The 16087-nt window shown below is 38.2% G+C and overlaps 1 protein-coding gene across 9 annotated transcripts in view; it reads right to left on the minus strand.

The window, feature by feature from the left end:
• Window positions 1–14003: 14003 nt before the first annotated feature.
• The window catches only part of LOC124798714, a 495837-nt gene continuing 493753 nt past the window's right edge, over window positions 14004–16087 (minus strand). For 5 of the 9 annotated variants that reach the window (XM_047262236.1, XM_047262234.1, XM_047262232.1 and 2 more), the window contains one exon: window positions 14005–15343. In XM_047262236.1, the coding sequence (XP_047118192.1) occupies window positions 15272–15343 (72 nt within the window). In that variant the 3' untranslated portion in view covers window positions 14005–15271. Of the gene's footprint in view, window positions 15344–16087 lie in introns of all 9 variants that reach the window. The other 4 variants (XM_047262240.1, XM_047262239.1, XM_047262238.1 and 1 more) reach the window with 2 other exon arrangements.

Genomic DNA, 16087 nt, shown 5'->3' on the forward strand with positions numbered 1-16087 from the left:
TCCCTTCCTGTCAAGTTATTTGCCTAATATTGTTGTCACAGGTCATATGCCTGCTGGATATTTGCAAATTTAGACTGTTTTTTAAAGTTCTTTTTGTGGCTGGCTTCAAGTGCAACAAGGAAAAGTGCTGCTGCTCCTCCTCCTCCTCCTCGTCCTGCAAAGAACTTTAATATTCAGGACATGTTATAAATGCACAGGGTATTCATCATGCTAATCTTCACTTGTCTGTGAGTAAAGAACTGCTGGCACCCCATGACATTATGGAGCTCCAGATTTTCATGGGGAAGCTTACATATTCCATCAAGTTCACAGAAAATGCTGCGCAAATTGCTGCTCCACTGAAACGTCTGTGGCAGAAATGTGTTCCCTTCGTGTAGTCCCAAGAATGTCAGGATGCACTTCAGCAATTAAACGATTCATTGTTAAGTCATTGCCATCATCTGCTTCCTTTTGACCCTGCTAAGCCTGTTGTGTTCACTGTGGATGATGCTTCTTATGAGGTTGAAGCTGTACTCTTCCATATAATTGGTTCATTTGACAAGCTCACTGCTTTTGTCTCGAAAATTCTCAACAAATGGCAGTACAATTACAGTTAAGTTGAAAAAGTGTTATCAAGTTCTGTCAATATTTGTTCTATTTGAACGCAGACCATCAGTGTTTAATGGCTTTGTTCAATGCTTCCAAGCTTGTCCCACCATGGCCAGTGTAACACTTGCAGCATTAGGCTCTTATATTGTATTGAACTGAATTGACTTAAATTTTATCCTGTAGAATTACATGGTGTACAGTGAACATACATGTAATACAGGGCATGTCAAAAATACAAAACCTTCATTATCACATACTTCCTAACTATTCTAACATCATTGGGTACAATTAACAATATTTACAAATTTAATGTGAGCAGTACTCATCAACACTGTAAAATTCCTTTTCTGCCAGATAGTATTTTAGGTTCTCTGAAAACTTAGTGTCCTGTATGCTGCCACACAGTATTTTAGACAGACTTCTTAGTAATTTGATACCTGAGTACTGGGATCCTTTTTCAAGCATTGTAAGTCAGTGGGGTAAGCTTCGTACGTCGTTCTTCCTCCGTGTGTTGTGGGTGTGTACACTAGCATTTATAGTTCACTCTGCACTGTCGTTTGTGACATATAGTATAGTTTTATATATGTACAAAGAGGAAACAGTTAAGATGCCTAGTCTTTTGAAGCAGTTTCTGCATGTTTCAGAAGTCTTTCTTCTTCATATGATTCTGACTTTTTTTCTAAAAATGTGAACACCCTTTTTATTTCTTGAATATTTGAGTTTCCTCACACTACCACTGCGTACTCCAGGTATGGTTCAAAGAGTCCATGGTATACTGCGCACAGAAGCTGTTTGTTTGTGTACTGTGCTAGCTACCGCATTATAAATATGGCGGAGCTGAGTTCTTACAGACAGAATTACTATGTTGTTTCCATTTCAGCTTGTTATCCACAGTAACACCCAAGAATCTAGTAGATTCTACTACTTCTAGTCTCATTTCACCCACCTCTAAACCCAAATGCACAGCCTTCTCTTTATTTCTGAATACTGCACACACAGTGTTTTTTTAGGTTTATAACAAGTCTATTTTACAGGAGCCATCGGACTGTGGTGTTTGCAGATATGTATGCTCTTCTCTCAAGCTGCGCCACAGTTTGGTCATTGTTCAGTATTGTCATGTCATCTGCATACAATATTTTCTTCTCTTTCTCTTCAACACCTATGTCGTTAACAAATGGAATAAACAGCAATGGCCCCATTACTGATCCCTGTGGCATACCATATTTGATGGTTTTGGTTTCTGACTTATATCCATCCCCTATTGATACATATTGCTTCCTGTTGCTTTATATGATTCTATTCACTTCCCTGCTTGCTCTTGAATACCATAGTTTTCCAATGTTCTTATCAATATTTCATGGTCAATAGTGTCAAATGCTTTGGAGAGATCCAGAAACATTACAGATACAACTTGTTTTTCATCTTAGGACTGCATAACGTATTCTGTCAGACTGTTAGTTGCTGATTCCATAGATCTACTCTTTCTGAAACTGTGCTGTGATGGTATGAAAATTTGTCCAGATGGTCAACTAATCTATTATACATAAGCATTTCCAGGATTTTTGAGAAACCTGATATCAGTGAAACTGGCCGGTAGTTGTTGGAGACATCCTTATCCCCTTTCTTGTACATTGATACCAACCTGCTTATCTTCAGTTTTTCTGCAAAAATTACATCTCCGAGAGAGCTGTTTGTTATGTCCAGCAATAGTGAGATTATCTGCTCGCTTGCTTGCTTTATTACATGATTTGATATTTCATCACCACCAGCTAATTTCTTGAACTTCAGTTTCTATATAGTTTTCCTCAGTTCATCTTCTATGACTGGTTTCAAAAATATGGTTCTGCTTGATTTTTGTGATTGTCTAATTATTAGTATGAGTTGTTATACTGGCCCACTGCACAAAATTTAAATGCTGACTTCTTGTCTCAGTTACCAGATGGTAGCAACATGGCATTTGATTCACCTGAGGAATCACGTTATCTGATTGATACTCAGGATTTTAAAATTCTTCAAAATTTTCCTCTTGATTTTCAGCATATTGCTGCAGCAACTGCTTCCGACCCATCTCTTCATGTAGTTCTGTAATACATGTATGTGGGGTGGTTACATAGTTTGAAAGAAATTCCAGACCCAATGGCATGTAGGATAATGTGTGACGATGCTAAAAATACAATGAAGTCAGGTGTTCCGCTGTTGCGTACAGATAATGACCATTCACAGATTGTGATTCTTCACTTCCTGCTGTGAGAAGATGTGTCTTTGTTGCACCAATGTCACTGGGGTGTAGTTGCACAAAGCAACTTGCCCATCATTGTACTTGGCAGGGCATGGACACCCAGATGGAGCGAATTACCTCTCATTTTAATACTGGTGCAGAACATCAGTCAGCTCTATTGCAACACTTTTTTGAGTGGCCACATCTATCCAGATTGTGGCAATGCATCCATATTGTTTTTGCGGTCCATTCCGAAACAGATGATATTTGTTGGGGGTAGACACACACAGTAAATTTCTTTTTGTTGTCCCCATGACATGCACCACTACTGGTGGTATGGTAATGGTTTTGTCTGGAAGATCTTCATGAGGTCCTTGTCTCTGAAAATCAGCTGGAATTCATCTAGGCCAATTTTCAACAGTTTTGTGCTGCCAACAACATACACCATGTGAATACTGAAATTTTCACCCTCAGTCTAATGGTGAAGCTGAATTGTTTGTTTGAATATTCAAAAGTCACATGGATTTTTCTTTCTTCTTGGTCTTCATGCGAAAAAATCGGAGACAGATGGACTGTTTTTGACACTCTTGAAGAGCTCAGAGTGGGCATAATGATCAGAGAACTAATCTGATAGAATCTTACAAATATATAAAAAGTAAAATTTCCTTGTGAAAACTTATCCTTTCAAGATAAGTAAAGGTGTCTGACAAGGAGACGGCCACTCCGTCACAAAATTTGACTTATTTCTGGACAAAACTATAAGATAGTTAAAACAGACATCAACATTATAAACACTGGAAATTCTGAATGCACAATCAATGTTATATGCTTGGTCTCTGTTGCTAGAGTACCAGTTATCACTAAGACTAAAGAAGAAACTAAATTACCACGTGAAAACTACACAAGATAGTGACAAAGGCAGGTCTCCAATGTATTATGTGAAAACTCATCATACGAAAAAACTGCATCAAAACAGTAGGAAAGTGCCACTAAAGAAGGAACATGGAACAATTTTACAGGTATTTTCCCCCAAATACTTAGGAGAGATCAAACTGCAACCAGGTTTGGACAGTACTACACTCTTAGAAAAAGCTACCATTCTACAAAGGGCATCCAGAATCATATGGAACCACTATAAAAAACGTAAGTTCACATAATGCAAGACTGTGATATTACAAGACAATCCTTTTACTGGAAGCACTATATGATCAGAGATCAAAGCTGTTTAAGGCAATCAAATCGTGCAGAAATTGAAAAACAGGAGTGAAAAAGGAAAATAAATGGCCTCACATAAGAAAATGGAATTTGGATGAACAAGAAATTGTCTGACCTTCACATTTTTAATAGTCAAATTTACTTACACCATCAGCAAGTGACACTTGAAACTCTTTGGCCATATTTATAGAATGGACAAGAACAGACTCACCAAATGACTACTGAACATTATTAACTCAAAGGTAAAAAATCATTTGGTTAGAAAAAGTTAGTGAAGATTTACATGATATAAACATCACAGAATAAATCATAAAAGACCATTATCTAGTCTTAGTGACGTTAGTAATAAACCACAGATTCACGGAGGAGCTGAAAAAGAAGGCTGGCAAGAAACGGTCAGGAGAACAACCATCAATTCACTTTCTCAAAAGTGCCAAACATTTTCCCTGTAACAATTACTCACAAATGGAGCCGGAAGTATTTGCCATAATTTACAGCTTAAATAAATTTTACGCATATGTCCTATGGAGTAAAATTGTACCTAACCACCAATTATAAGCCATTAGCTACAGCATTTGGATGTAACAACCAAATTATCAGAGGGGACTGCCCAGTACATAAGAAGATGGGCATGTTATTTTTCTCGTACAACTGTGAGAGCCACTAGTGGTCCAGTAGACAACACCCATATGTTTACCTGAGTCCAGACACCCTATCTTGACCAAACAGCCAAAGTAAGTGTCCATCTGAGTAAAAAACTGTCACAGGCAGCACAGATAAACATGACATGTCAACAGAAGCTATTGCATAGGAAGCAGCCTCTCAGGTGTCACAAAACACAGGGCCATAATACTTAAATCTGCATTGTGCCTGAAAAGAGCAAAAGTGTTTGGTTTACAAAATGTATGGACTCGGGATGGCAGAATCATAATGAAGAAAGTAGAAAGGGGAAACGTCATTAACAAGCACTTGTGAACTGAAAAACATTAAAAGGAATCTTGTGAAATACAAAAACTCATACCATTTTCTTTTCATTCACTATACTTTTTTAATAAGTTTCTAAATCTATTATACTTCCTTATGCTTTGAGTATTTATGTATACCCATATGCCAGTCAAGCAGGTATTAACTTATTACACTAACAACAATTTCCTTAATCTGCCCTTTTAGTCTCTTAGTTTACATTTGCCTCACAACTATAGTCTATTTCTTTAACTGTGTTTCATTGCTTAACAGCTCTCAGTTGCTTTATTTATCACAAGTTAATGTATGTTTTTATTTTGTTTACCTCTGCTAGCTGCAACCTATAATTCCAGTGACACTTATTTCTGAATCTTATAATGAGATTTCTTTAAGCTTTTTCCTCTGCCACTTCTGAACTGCCATTTAAGACAGGTAGAAGCACTCAGAGTGGTATCTATTATCCCATCTTGTTGGGGACCACTCCTTGTCATTAAACAGTCCACTTCTTTTCAATACTTTGTACTAGCAGGTCCTAATTCAACAACCCTTCAGATGATTTGTGAGGTCGTAACTTTAGTCAGGCCAGCAATATGTCTGTCATAGTAAATGCTGGCCTTTATCTCCCTCACTGCTGGCCAGTAGCTGCAGTGCACATCAGCCTTCAGGCAGTCACCACAATGATACTTACCTGTGAACTGCTTGTTGCTCACACCAAAGTACAATTGTTAATAGCTCTTTTTGATGAGTTTTTCAACCTGTTTCCAAGTATTGTGTTGATGAGAGACATAGGTCAAACTAAATATCTCCTCCAACCACCCATCTCACAGGTTATATGCTTCTAATAGTTAACTGCATAACTCATCATGAGGGTGATGTGGGTGTATGTGTTTTCTCTGATTGATAATGGTAGATACTAAGTACATTAGATGCAAATGGTGAAAGAGAAGCAGGGTTATCAAAATAAATGAATTTAATAAGAAATTTTTAATCAGAGAAATCTATAAACCCCCAAAATCAGTATAGTATCATCCTTCCAAACAGCCTTGTCCTCACTTGTGTCACAGTGTGAGCATGTAATCGTTAAGGGAGACACAAATTTAAATCTGCAGTTAAAATCTCACTCTGCAGAGAATTTAAGAAGGCTGTTTCACTCTAATGATACAAGCATTATACCTTTTGATCCAAGCCATCACATGGCACAAAGCCACACCATTATACTGTAGTGATTCGAGAATTTCAGTGTAAATTCTAGAACCACTTGGCCTTCTACCGTCTTGAACACACGATATTTTAGATATGAGTGTGGGCTGATAGAATCCTACCTACTGCGCATCACATGTTTGTGTGTTCAGATTTGAAATTCAGTCGCAAGAAGAATGTCGACGCAGTGGTCGAACGGCACCGACAAGTACCTGTCGGACGATCCATGGAAGTTTTAGTGAAAGTGCGTACGAGAGGACTATGGAGTATTTATATAACTCTGTGATAATAGTGTCAGTGGCTATTGTTAGTGAAAAAAGATCAGTGGAGGAAAAAAACTATTAAAAAAACTATTATCAAGCCTTGCTAGAGGCAAGACGTATTTCATGAATCCTGTGCTACAGAGTTACACTTATTAAGTAAACTCATTTGCAAATGTAATTGACTGTTTCTGACGTGAGATGATATGAATGACTTACAAGAAGCCAGATGTTCATGTGAAGTGAGAATTATGTTCTGTATAAAGTTTTAATATAGCGTTAGTTGACGAAACGTAACCTTGTGGCGATATGAGTGACTTATAAGAAGTCAGATGTTTATTTGAGAAAAGAGAAGTTTGTTCTGTAGGAAGTTTTAATATAGCATTTGTTGATGAAAAGTAACCTTCGAGTATCTACTTATTTCACAAGTAGAGGGAGAATTTTCAATATTCGTGAACCTAGCACCACTCTTCGGAGAAGAAGTTTAAAGAGATTCCAGAAGCCAGGGAAGAAGATCGGCTGCGGATAACAAGTAATCAACTCGTATAAAGGAGGTGGGAAGGTAGCATACATACACTTCGCACACTCTTCTGTTGTCAAAAGTGTTAGAATATATATAATAGGAACGTAGATGCCAGATAAAGTAGTTTGTGCTCCAGGATATTCTGCCCATGACAGATATTCTTAATATACTCAATGCAGACCACCAGAGAAAGTTCTCACCTAATAAGCCACAGAAACTTTTAAGCAGCTTAACCACAATTAGAGCATAAAACTTGGGAATTAAGTCGCAGACTTGTTGCATTGTATGATAAGGATCCTCCTAAATGGTCTCCCAAAGTAAAGAGAGCTCCTGCTCCAGGGTTGACTTCAGAACTACATCAGATGATGTTTAAAAAATATTCTTCATATAGAACATTCAACAAAAATCCAATCCTTTTACTGTTTGAACAGGGTGTATATGCGGACAAGGACACCCTGTTTAAAAAATATACTTTTTCCCGGGCGAAAATAGCTTTTTCCATGCTAATGACTGTAGGTTTTCCATAGATTTTTCCTTTGGAACTGTAAACTGTATCAATTCTTTGAATGGTTAATGTTTTATATATTGGCGTAGAACTGCCCTGGGGGGTGGGGGGGGAAGGACGGGGGAGAGAAGTTTTGGAAAGATTTTTGTGTATTACGAAAGTATAAATTCGAATTGCAGAACGTTGGTTTCCAGAGCATTGAAATCAAGATTGCGATGTCCTTTTGTAAGCCAGTCATATCTCGTGCCACGTGATCTCGCCAGCCAATGACAGTAGATATTCAGAGCATAGGACATGTATTACAGTCAGCCAATAGCAAGATCACTGTTACGTAGCGTGAAAACACAAAGAGGAAAAGTTAATGGTTTACATTAATATACATAGTATAGCTACAAGAAAAGATAAGCTCTCACATATAATAATGGTCTCGAAGATTAATAAGCTACAAGAGAAGCTAAGCTTTCACATGTAATATTGATCTTTTTTGCGTATGTTATACTTTAAGATACATCACACAAGTGTGCCAGTAAATTTAAAGTAATTACGTAAATGTCTGGTCTTCTGGGCTCGAAATTCTTGTAAGTGGCTGGTCCTCAAGTGTTGTTTTAAACGCTCTATGATTTAAGGAATTCATCCCACTTTCTCACATGTAACATAATTCATCTTGTGTAAAAAGAAATGTACTTTGAAAGTAACACTTTTCAAATCACCGTTCGTAATACTATCCCGAGACTGTTAGAAATAGGTTCGATTTAGCAGTTGCCAGAGAGAGCCAGAAAACAGGCATTATTGCGTGTGTGCAGCTGCAGTGGTGTAGGAAGCCCGGATGTTCTTATGTATAAAGCACTAAGAGAGCTTACATTATGCCATAAAAGAAACAGAACATCAGAAGATACTCCAAGAGCATCGGAATTTCGTAAACCATACTGAAATGCATAATTCGACCTGAAGTGCACATTGGTTTTTTCCAGATTCACACTGAAGTAGGTCCCACCTGATATTAAGCTTTTCAGTGTGGTTTTTGGGATGTAAATTTTCTTTGAGTACCAGAACTGTATTATCTCATATTTGGTTCTTTATTATGGCATAATGCCATACACGGCAGAAAATGAACCAATACTGTGGAACGAAACCCTTCATTTCAAATAAATTGATTGCCTCACCAGAAAGATTAATAAAGCCAAATTTCTTTAGCAAACTGACAAAAATAACTTCACTGTTCTGCAAGGTGATTAATGCTTGACTGCTAATAACTTGGAAATAAAATCATAAAACTGAAAGTAGTAATATATTTTTGCCCTCCATAATTATGTGAATGTATTATAATTCACTTGATTGGTCCCGGCCACAGAAACCAGTTTTGTTTTCATTTGTCGTGGGGGCTGTAAACGAAGAGCAAACAGCGAAATCACTTAACGCAAACAGAGGTCAGGTGGAGATGAACCCCCTCCCCATTACAACTCTGACAACTCTCCGCATGCGCAAATCTGGCAGCTAGGGCACGCGAGAAAAATTTTTCTCGTTAGCATCTGGCTGCTTGCTGCTACTGCCGATACAGCTAACAGCCACACTTCAAGTAGCGGGAAGTGGGAGAAGGTACTGCTCATACACGAGTCAACTGTGCATGCGCATGAGCCCGCTGGCAACTGGTCAAATGAACCTAATGTAAACAGTTGTGATGTCACGCTCATAGAAAGCAGTTTATTGTTATGAGGTATTACATAGTCTTCACCCTAAAGCCTTTGACATATTTTTGCTACTTGCAGACGCTTGTGTGTTCATGGTGTTTTGTTGTTGTAAATGGCGTATGTCCTTTGCCACTAAATTTTTATTTTTTTTCCCCTCTCGTTTATATTTTATTGCTGCAGTATCATTCTCCAGTAGCAGGATACAGTAACATTCTTTGCTAGAGAATCAATTCTTATCAGTCAAATTACAAAAATTTAACTGAAAGCTAAAACAATGAAAAATTCCAAGAATTCTGAAAAATTCCTGGGGTTTTCCCGGATGAAAAAATTCGCGGTTGTCCCGAATTGTATACACCCTGTTGAAGTATATGCGAAGCTGTGGAACAACATGAAGCAATAATGTGTGCAATGCCAAAAATAAAGAATGCCCATTCTTTTGATTGCAGTATATTGAACCCTGCAGCACAAGTGTGTGTGTGTGTGTGTGTGTGTGTGTGTGTGTGTGTGTGTGTCCCTTCTCTACAGAGGGCTTTCTCCATCAAACATGTTTTCTACATATACAGTATGGAAGTCAATTCTGAGACACTCTTCTGAGGCAGAAGGTAGTGTGGAATAAGTACTGGTATGATTATAAATGTTGTCGATACTAGTATTCCAGTTCACACAGACATCTTCAGCCCCTCTTTTGTAAGTGGTAAATAGAGTACAAATCGGAATCGGATCGGTACTCAAGAATATCAACCCAAAATCATCAGGCAGCTATAGGCCAATCAGCAATTACTCACAGTAAATAAAGCCTTGAATAAACTGTTCATGAACAGCTGACAGATTAAATAAAAAGTTGTAACATCCTTGGTAAGTAAAAAAACGAAAAGTACTTGAAACTTCCTGGCACATTAAAACTGTGTGCCAGATCTAGACTCGAACTTGGGACCTTTGCCTTTCACAGGCGAGTGCTCTACCGACTGAGCTACTCAAGCACGACTCATGACCCATCCTCACAGCTTCATTTCCACCAGTATATGGTGAAACTTGCATTACTAGCACTCGTGGAAGAAACAATATTGCAGGGACAGGGCTTAGCCACAGGCTGGGGGATGTTTCCAAAACAAGATTTTTTCACTCTCTAGCAGAGAGGGTCCTGGTATGAAACTTCCTGGCAGATTAAAACTGTGTGTCAGACCAAGACTCGAACTCGGAAGGTAGGAGACGAGGTACTGGCAGTAGTGAAGCTTTGAGGGCGGGTCGTGAGCTGGGCTTGGGTAACTTGGGTAATAGAGCACAGGCTTACAAAAGGCAAAGGTATTGAGTTCGAGTCTTGGTGCAACAGTGTTTCAGGCTGCTGGGAAGTTTCATGGCAGTTTACACTAAGCCATGTCTCTGTGATATTCTTTCTTCCAGGAGTGTGTCTTGCAAGTTTCGCAAGGAAACTTCTGTGAAGTTTGGAAGGCAGGAAATGAGATACTGGTGGTACTGCAGCTGTGAACATGGGTCGTAAGTTATGCTTGGGTAGCTCAGTTGGTAGAGCATTTGCCTGTAAAAGGCAAAGCTCATGAGTATGAGTCTCAGTCCGGCACACAGTTTTAATTGCAGGAAGTATCATATCAATGCACATTCTGCTCCAGTGTGAAAATCTCATTCTGGATAAAAGTACATGATTATGGTTTTGGTTTTGTTAATTGCCTATTATTTACGTACATACAAATGTTTTAATAGGGTTGCCTGTCCTAAGGCGCTACAGCAGCTGCGAGGCTGAATGAGTGTCAAGGTTACTGACAGATACATGTTTAAACGTGCTCAACGTGGGAGCTACCAAGGGTGTTATCGAGATGGAAGGGAGAGGGTGTTTTAAAGTAACCCTTTGCTTAAATCACACATATGTCATTCGTGCATCTGGATCAGACTCTGAATGTGGCTCTCCAGCAGGGATACGACTTCCTCAAATCCTGCCCTGAAATGAGATCCATCCTTCATGAAACCTCCCCACTCCACCAAGAGTGTCTTTCCGCCATCCACCTAACCTTCATAACCTCTTGGTTCATCCCTATGAAATCCCCAAACCACCTTCCGTACCCTCTGGCTCCTACCCTTGTAACCGCCCCCGGTGTACGACCTGTCCCATGCACCCTCCCATCACCACCTACTCCAGTCCTGTAACCTGGAAGGGGTACACGATCAAAGGCAGAGTCAAGTGTGAAAGCACCCATGGGATTTACCAACTGACATGCCTACACTGTGAAGCCTTCTATGTGGGAATAACCAGCAACAAACTGTCCATTCCCATGAATGGACACAGGCAGACAGTGTTTGTTAGTAATGAGGATCACCCTGTGGCTAAACATGCCTTGGTGCACGGCCAGCTCATCTTCACACAGGGTTACACCGTCCGGGTTATCTGGATACTTCCCACTGACACCAACCTATCAGAACTCTGGAGATGGGAACTTGCCCTTCAATATAGTCTCTCTTCCAGTTAGGGCCTCGACCTCCGCTAATTTCAAGTTGCCGCCGCTCGTACCTCACCTGTCATTCAACAACATCTTTGCCTCTGTACTTCCACCTCGACTGACATCTTACATACGTCTTCCCATGTCTGTATATGTGCGGATGGATGTGCGTGTGTATACCTGTCCTTTTTTCCCCCTAAGGTAAGTCTTTCCCCTCCCGGGATTGGAATGACTCCTTACCCTCTCCCTTAATACCCACATCCTTTCGTCTTTCCCTCTTTCCTGATGAAGTAACCTTGGGTTCTGAAAGCTTGAAATTTGAGTGGGTGTTTGTGTGTTTTTTATTGTCTCTATCAACATACCAATGCCTTTTCGGTTGTTAAGTTACAGCATCTTTGTTTTTATATATATTTTTCCCACGTGGAATGTTTCCCTCTATTATATTAATATTAGTAGTCTGGTACACCACATTTATAGAATTTAACTTTCAATGTTTGCTTAGGCACGAAAAAGTGTATATGTTTTATGATCGTAGTACGAGGGACATATGTGTATATGCATGATTTTTACATTTATTTCTTAAAAATATAATTTATAACATTTTGTAACTTTCATTTTTTTTGCTCTTGCTTTTAAGGTATCAAATTTGAAAACTGCATATAGCAAACTTAACTGGATACAGAATGTGGTATTATCCATCTGCTTTGCCCATGGCCTTAATTTTTACCCCCTCCCCAATTTCCCATAACCATCCTCTGTGAGCCCTATATAAATAGCACATGACATTATGTATAGTTTTTTTCCCTTTTTACTACACCATGATGTACAGAGCGCATAACCTGAATGTTTCATATCATGATGTAGCTGTTATTGTACTAATCACATCTCAAGAGGGCAATTAATGGCAATACATTGTTGAAATTTGTAATGTAAACACTGTAATTTTTAGGTGATCATTACATAATAAATTATTACATAAAACATTTATAAGGTAACATACTTCTGTTTGACAAAATGCCAGTTATTTAAAAAAAAATAAAATAAAAATTAATAATCACAGTCACAGAGCTGACACTGTACTAATACATGTCAGTCAAGGAAGAGATTGAACTCTTAGAGAGTGTGTTAGGAGGGTAATGCTGTCAAACTGTGACTCACTTATCTAAGTCAGGCATAATGTTCCCCATTACCCCAGAAGCGGAAGTGAAGTAATGACACTAACAAAGAATAGTTAAATAAAAATTCTAAAGAACATTTATCTTCAGCTACCCTTGCACCAACTGAGGCATAGCATCAGTCATTCTCATTTCATCTGCCCTTTCCTATTTCAATATTTTTCCTTACTACTACCTCTCATCTTCTCATCTCTTTCTGTGTCGTCATGTGTTCACTACTTCAGTCACTGTAGTTACTCCATATTAAAATTTTTTATGTGAGATTGAGTTCAATAGAAGTTAAAAATCATCTTGACTTTTTTTTTTAAAACTCTGTGCTTATGCTTGTATAAAATATTAATAGTGTGGTCTACCTTCTAGCAAAACAGAGTTGTATAGTTGTGTTTACTCAAACATGTTTCACCACAGTTGAGGGCTTAATAGATGTTCATTTATTTCTTTTTTACATTACAGTTCCATTTTCTTTGATTATTTAACTTTTTCAGACACAGACCAATAATTACTGTAGCATGCCACAGTCATTAGAATGGGCCTGCTCTGATCCTACTGAGATGAGTTTATGTTTTTTCATTTGTCTTATTGCACCTTTTATATGTTGATAGTACTTTCCTAACACTCGTCACAGTTTTGTGATGTTACTCATTTGACATGTGTTACCATTGCCAACTACTGAATCTTGTGAAAGGAACCGACATATTGGAATTATTCAATAACCTTTTATTTTTGCAGAGTGGAAGTTTTGAGTAGTGTCCATTCTGCTAAACAACTTACCTGGATGCAACATTGTTTTTAAAATCACACAACAGTCAGAAATGCGCTTTACATAGGTAAGCCTACTTAGAAGGGTACAGTTATTACCAAGCATCAAAAGGTATTTTACGGCAAACTTAACTGACAACAGTCACAAGAATAACTCTAGTAATGTGGTGCATTCTGTATTATTTGAATGGCAGAAATCCAATAAAATGGTTGAAATTTGTAGGAAAATAAATTTGAAAAGTCCTCCACTTCTCTCAAATGTCACACCGTAAACAGTGAACAGCAAAATTATGCACACAATACAAAACCATAAACTGATGATGACGTTTCATACTTTGCACGATTTTGTGCAGCAACCCAAACTTTTCCCAACTAAAATATTAACATTGTTTCTGTCCAAAGTAATTCTGCACCTTTAACAAAGGAAATTTATAATTCAAAATAATTTATGCGTTACACGTGGGGACTTTTCTTTATTGCTGAACGAATACTAACACAATGAATGACACACAATCCAATCTGAGACATCAGCACATACTGATACACAAAGAAGTGTCATGAATTTTATTTCATTTTACATGCTCCAAAAAAAACTGTGTAACAATTAGCAGAACCTGTACATGTTGAGGAAGTCACAAAGTTATGTTAGGTGAAATCAGTTTAGTAATTTTTAGGTAGTATATTTTACACTTTAATAATTTCCTTGATGTATACATCAATGTGAGAGTTTTTGCCATATCACTAAACAGTAAAGTTCCATTCACATTGTATTTTTCTCTGACAAGCTGCCATCATATAAGGATGACAAAGATGCCAAGCATCTATCACAGCATAGTGACAATATATTCTCCACATTTACAAATGAACTAACAATTATAGCACTTTTTCCAGTTCTACAAACAAACAGTGCATGCATGCAATTACATTCCACATTAATAAGTTTGTCAGTGTTTTGCACTCAGTCCAAATTTATTTCAATGCTAATATTTTTGTCCTAAAAGTTAGTTGTCACATTTGCTGTTAAAATTGGAGAATGAAAACAATTTAGACTGTTTAGTATCATCACAATCTAAAGTAGGAAAATATAATAAGGCAAAAAGCCTAGCAAAATCTGTAACCTGCTGAATCTGACATCTCTAATAGGTAACTCAGCCTTCTTTCCAAAGGAAATAACACATCTCACACATACAATAATTATGGCCCCATCATTTATCAAGTACTCCTCTTCCACAGGCTGCTGCTTCATCATAATGCAAGGAGTACATTATAAACATTAGAATGTGACGTTTATACATGTCACAGAACTGGTGGTCGTCCAGACAGATGAATCATATACAGGCACTTCTGCTGCTTGCACATACCAGTCAGGGGAGGAAAGACATACAATAACAGCAAGACAAATTCTGCTGCACAGCATTCAAATACACATCAAGCAATTATAAAAAGGGCTTTTGAGGCATGACTTTGAACAGCAAAAAGAAGAAACAATGAACAGAGCAGTGTAGTTATACAGGTCCTAAACTGATGGGAATACTATATATAACACTGTAACATTGTGTGTTCAATAATTCTGACAAGAATTTCCAGTCTGTAAAATTATTATATAGGATTGGGTTTAATAAAATATACTCCTGTCAAAGACGATGATCATACAAACTATGGATCTGACTAGAAAACACAATCCTTTGGATTAATATCAGGCACTGACAATGTATCTTACATCAAAGCCTTCAAATATATACAGGTGTCTCCTGGCCAGTCAGGAGACGGAACATTGACGTTGGCATAGTCTTCATGAGAATCTGTAACAAAAAGGCAGTTCACAGATCATTGATTACCACAAATATTTCAATATGCAGAACAACAGTGCTTATTAGAAAAACAGTTGTATCATCACTGCAAAGAACTGCACATTATAGAAAAGCCCACATTTAATGTCACAATGACACCTGATTTTTAGCTCTTATCCTTCTTACACTCCTCTCCACATAGGTACGGCAATGTGCAAAGCAGCCATGTCAAAAATTATCCACACACAAAAAGAAATGAAAATAATGTAAATGGATAGATAAAAATAAACTCACCAAGCAGCAGCAGTGGAGAAAACACACACACACACACACACACACACACACACACGCGCGCACACGCGCACACACACACACACACACACGCGCGCACACGCGCACACACACACACACACACACACACACACACACACACACACACACACACACACACACGCACGCACGCACGCACGCACACTGCCGCCACTTGGTGAGTAGATGTTTTACCTATCCATTTACCAGACATAAAAAAGCTATTTATGTATACATAGGAGTTTAAGAAGTATGATATTCCCTTCAAGGATGTTGTTTGTGCTGTCTGCAAGATTTGACCAGGCAAAAGAATTAAGAGTCTTCATGGGGGAGGTGGGGCCAACAGTTGGTTGGAGGCTGGGAGTACTGAGGTATCAAAAATTAAGTGGATAATATTTTCAACAGGGTGACTGGCAGGCTACTAATGTGTATTTCCATACAAAAATA

The sequence above is a fragment of the Schistocerca piceifrons genome, chromosome 5 (assembly GCF_021461385.2).
Source record: "Schistocerca piceifrons isolate TAMUIC-IGC-003096 chromosome 5, iqSchPice1.1, whole genome shotgun sequence".
NCBI classification, from domain to species: domain Eukaryota; kingdom Metazoa; phylum Arthropoda; class Insecta; order Orthoptera; family Acrididae; genus Schistocerca; species Schistocerca piceifrons.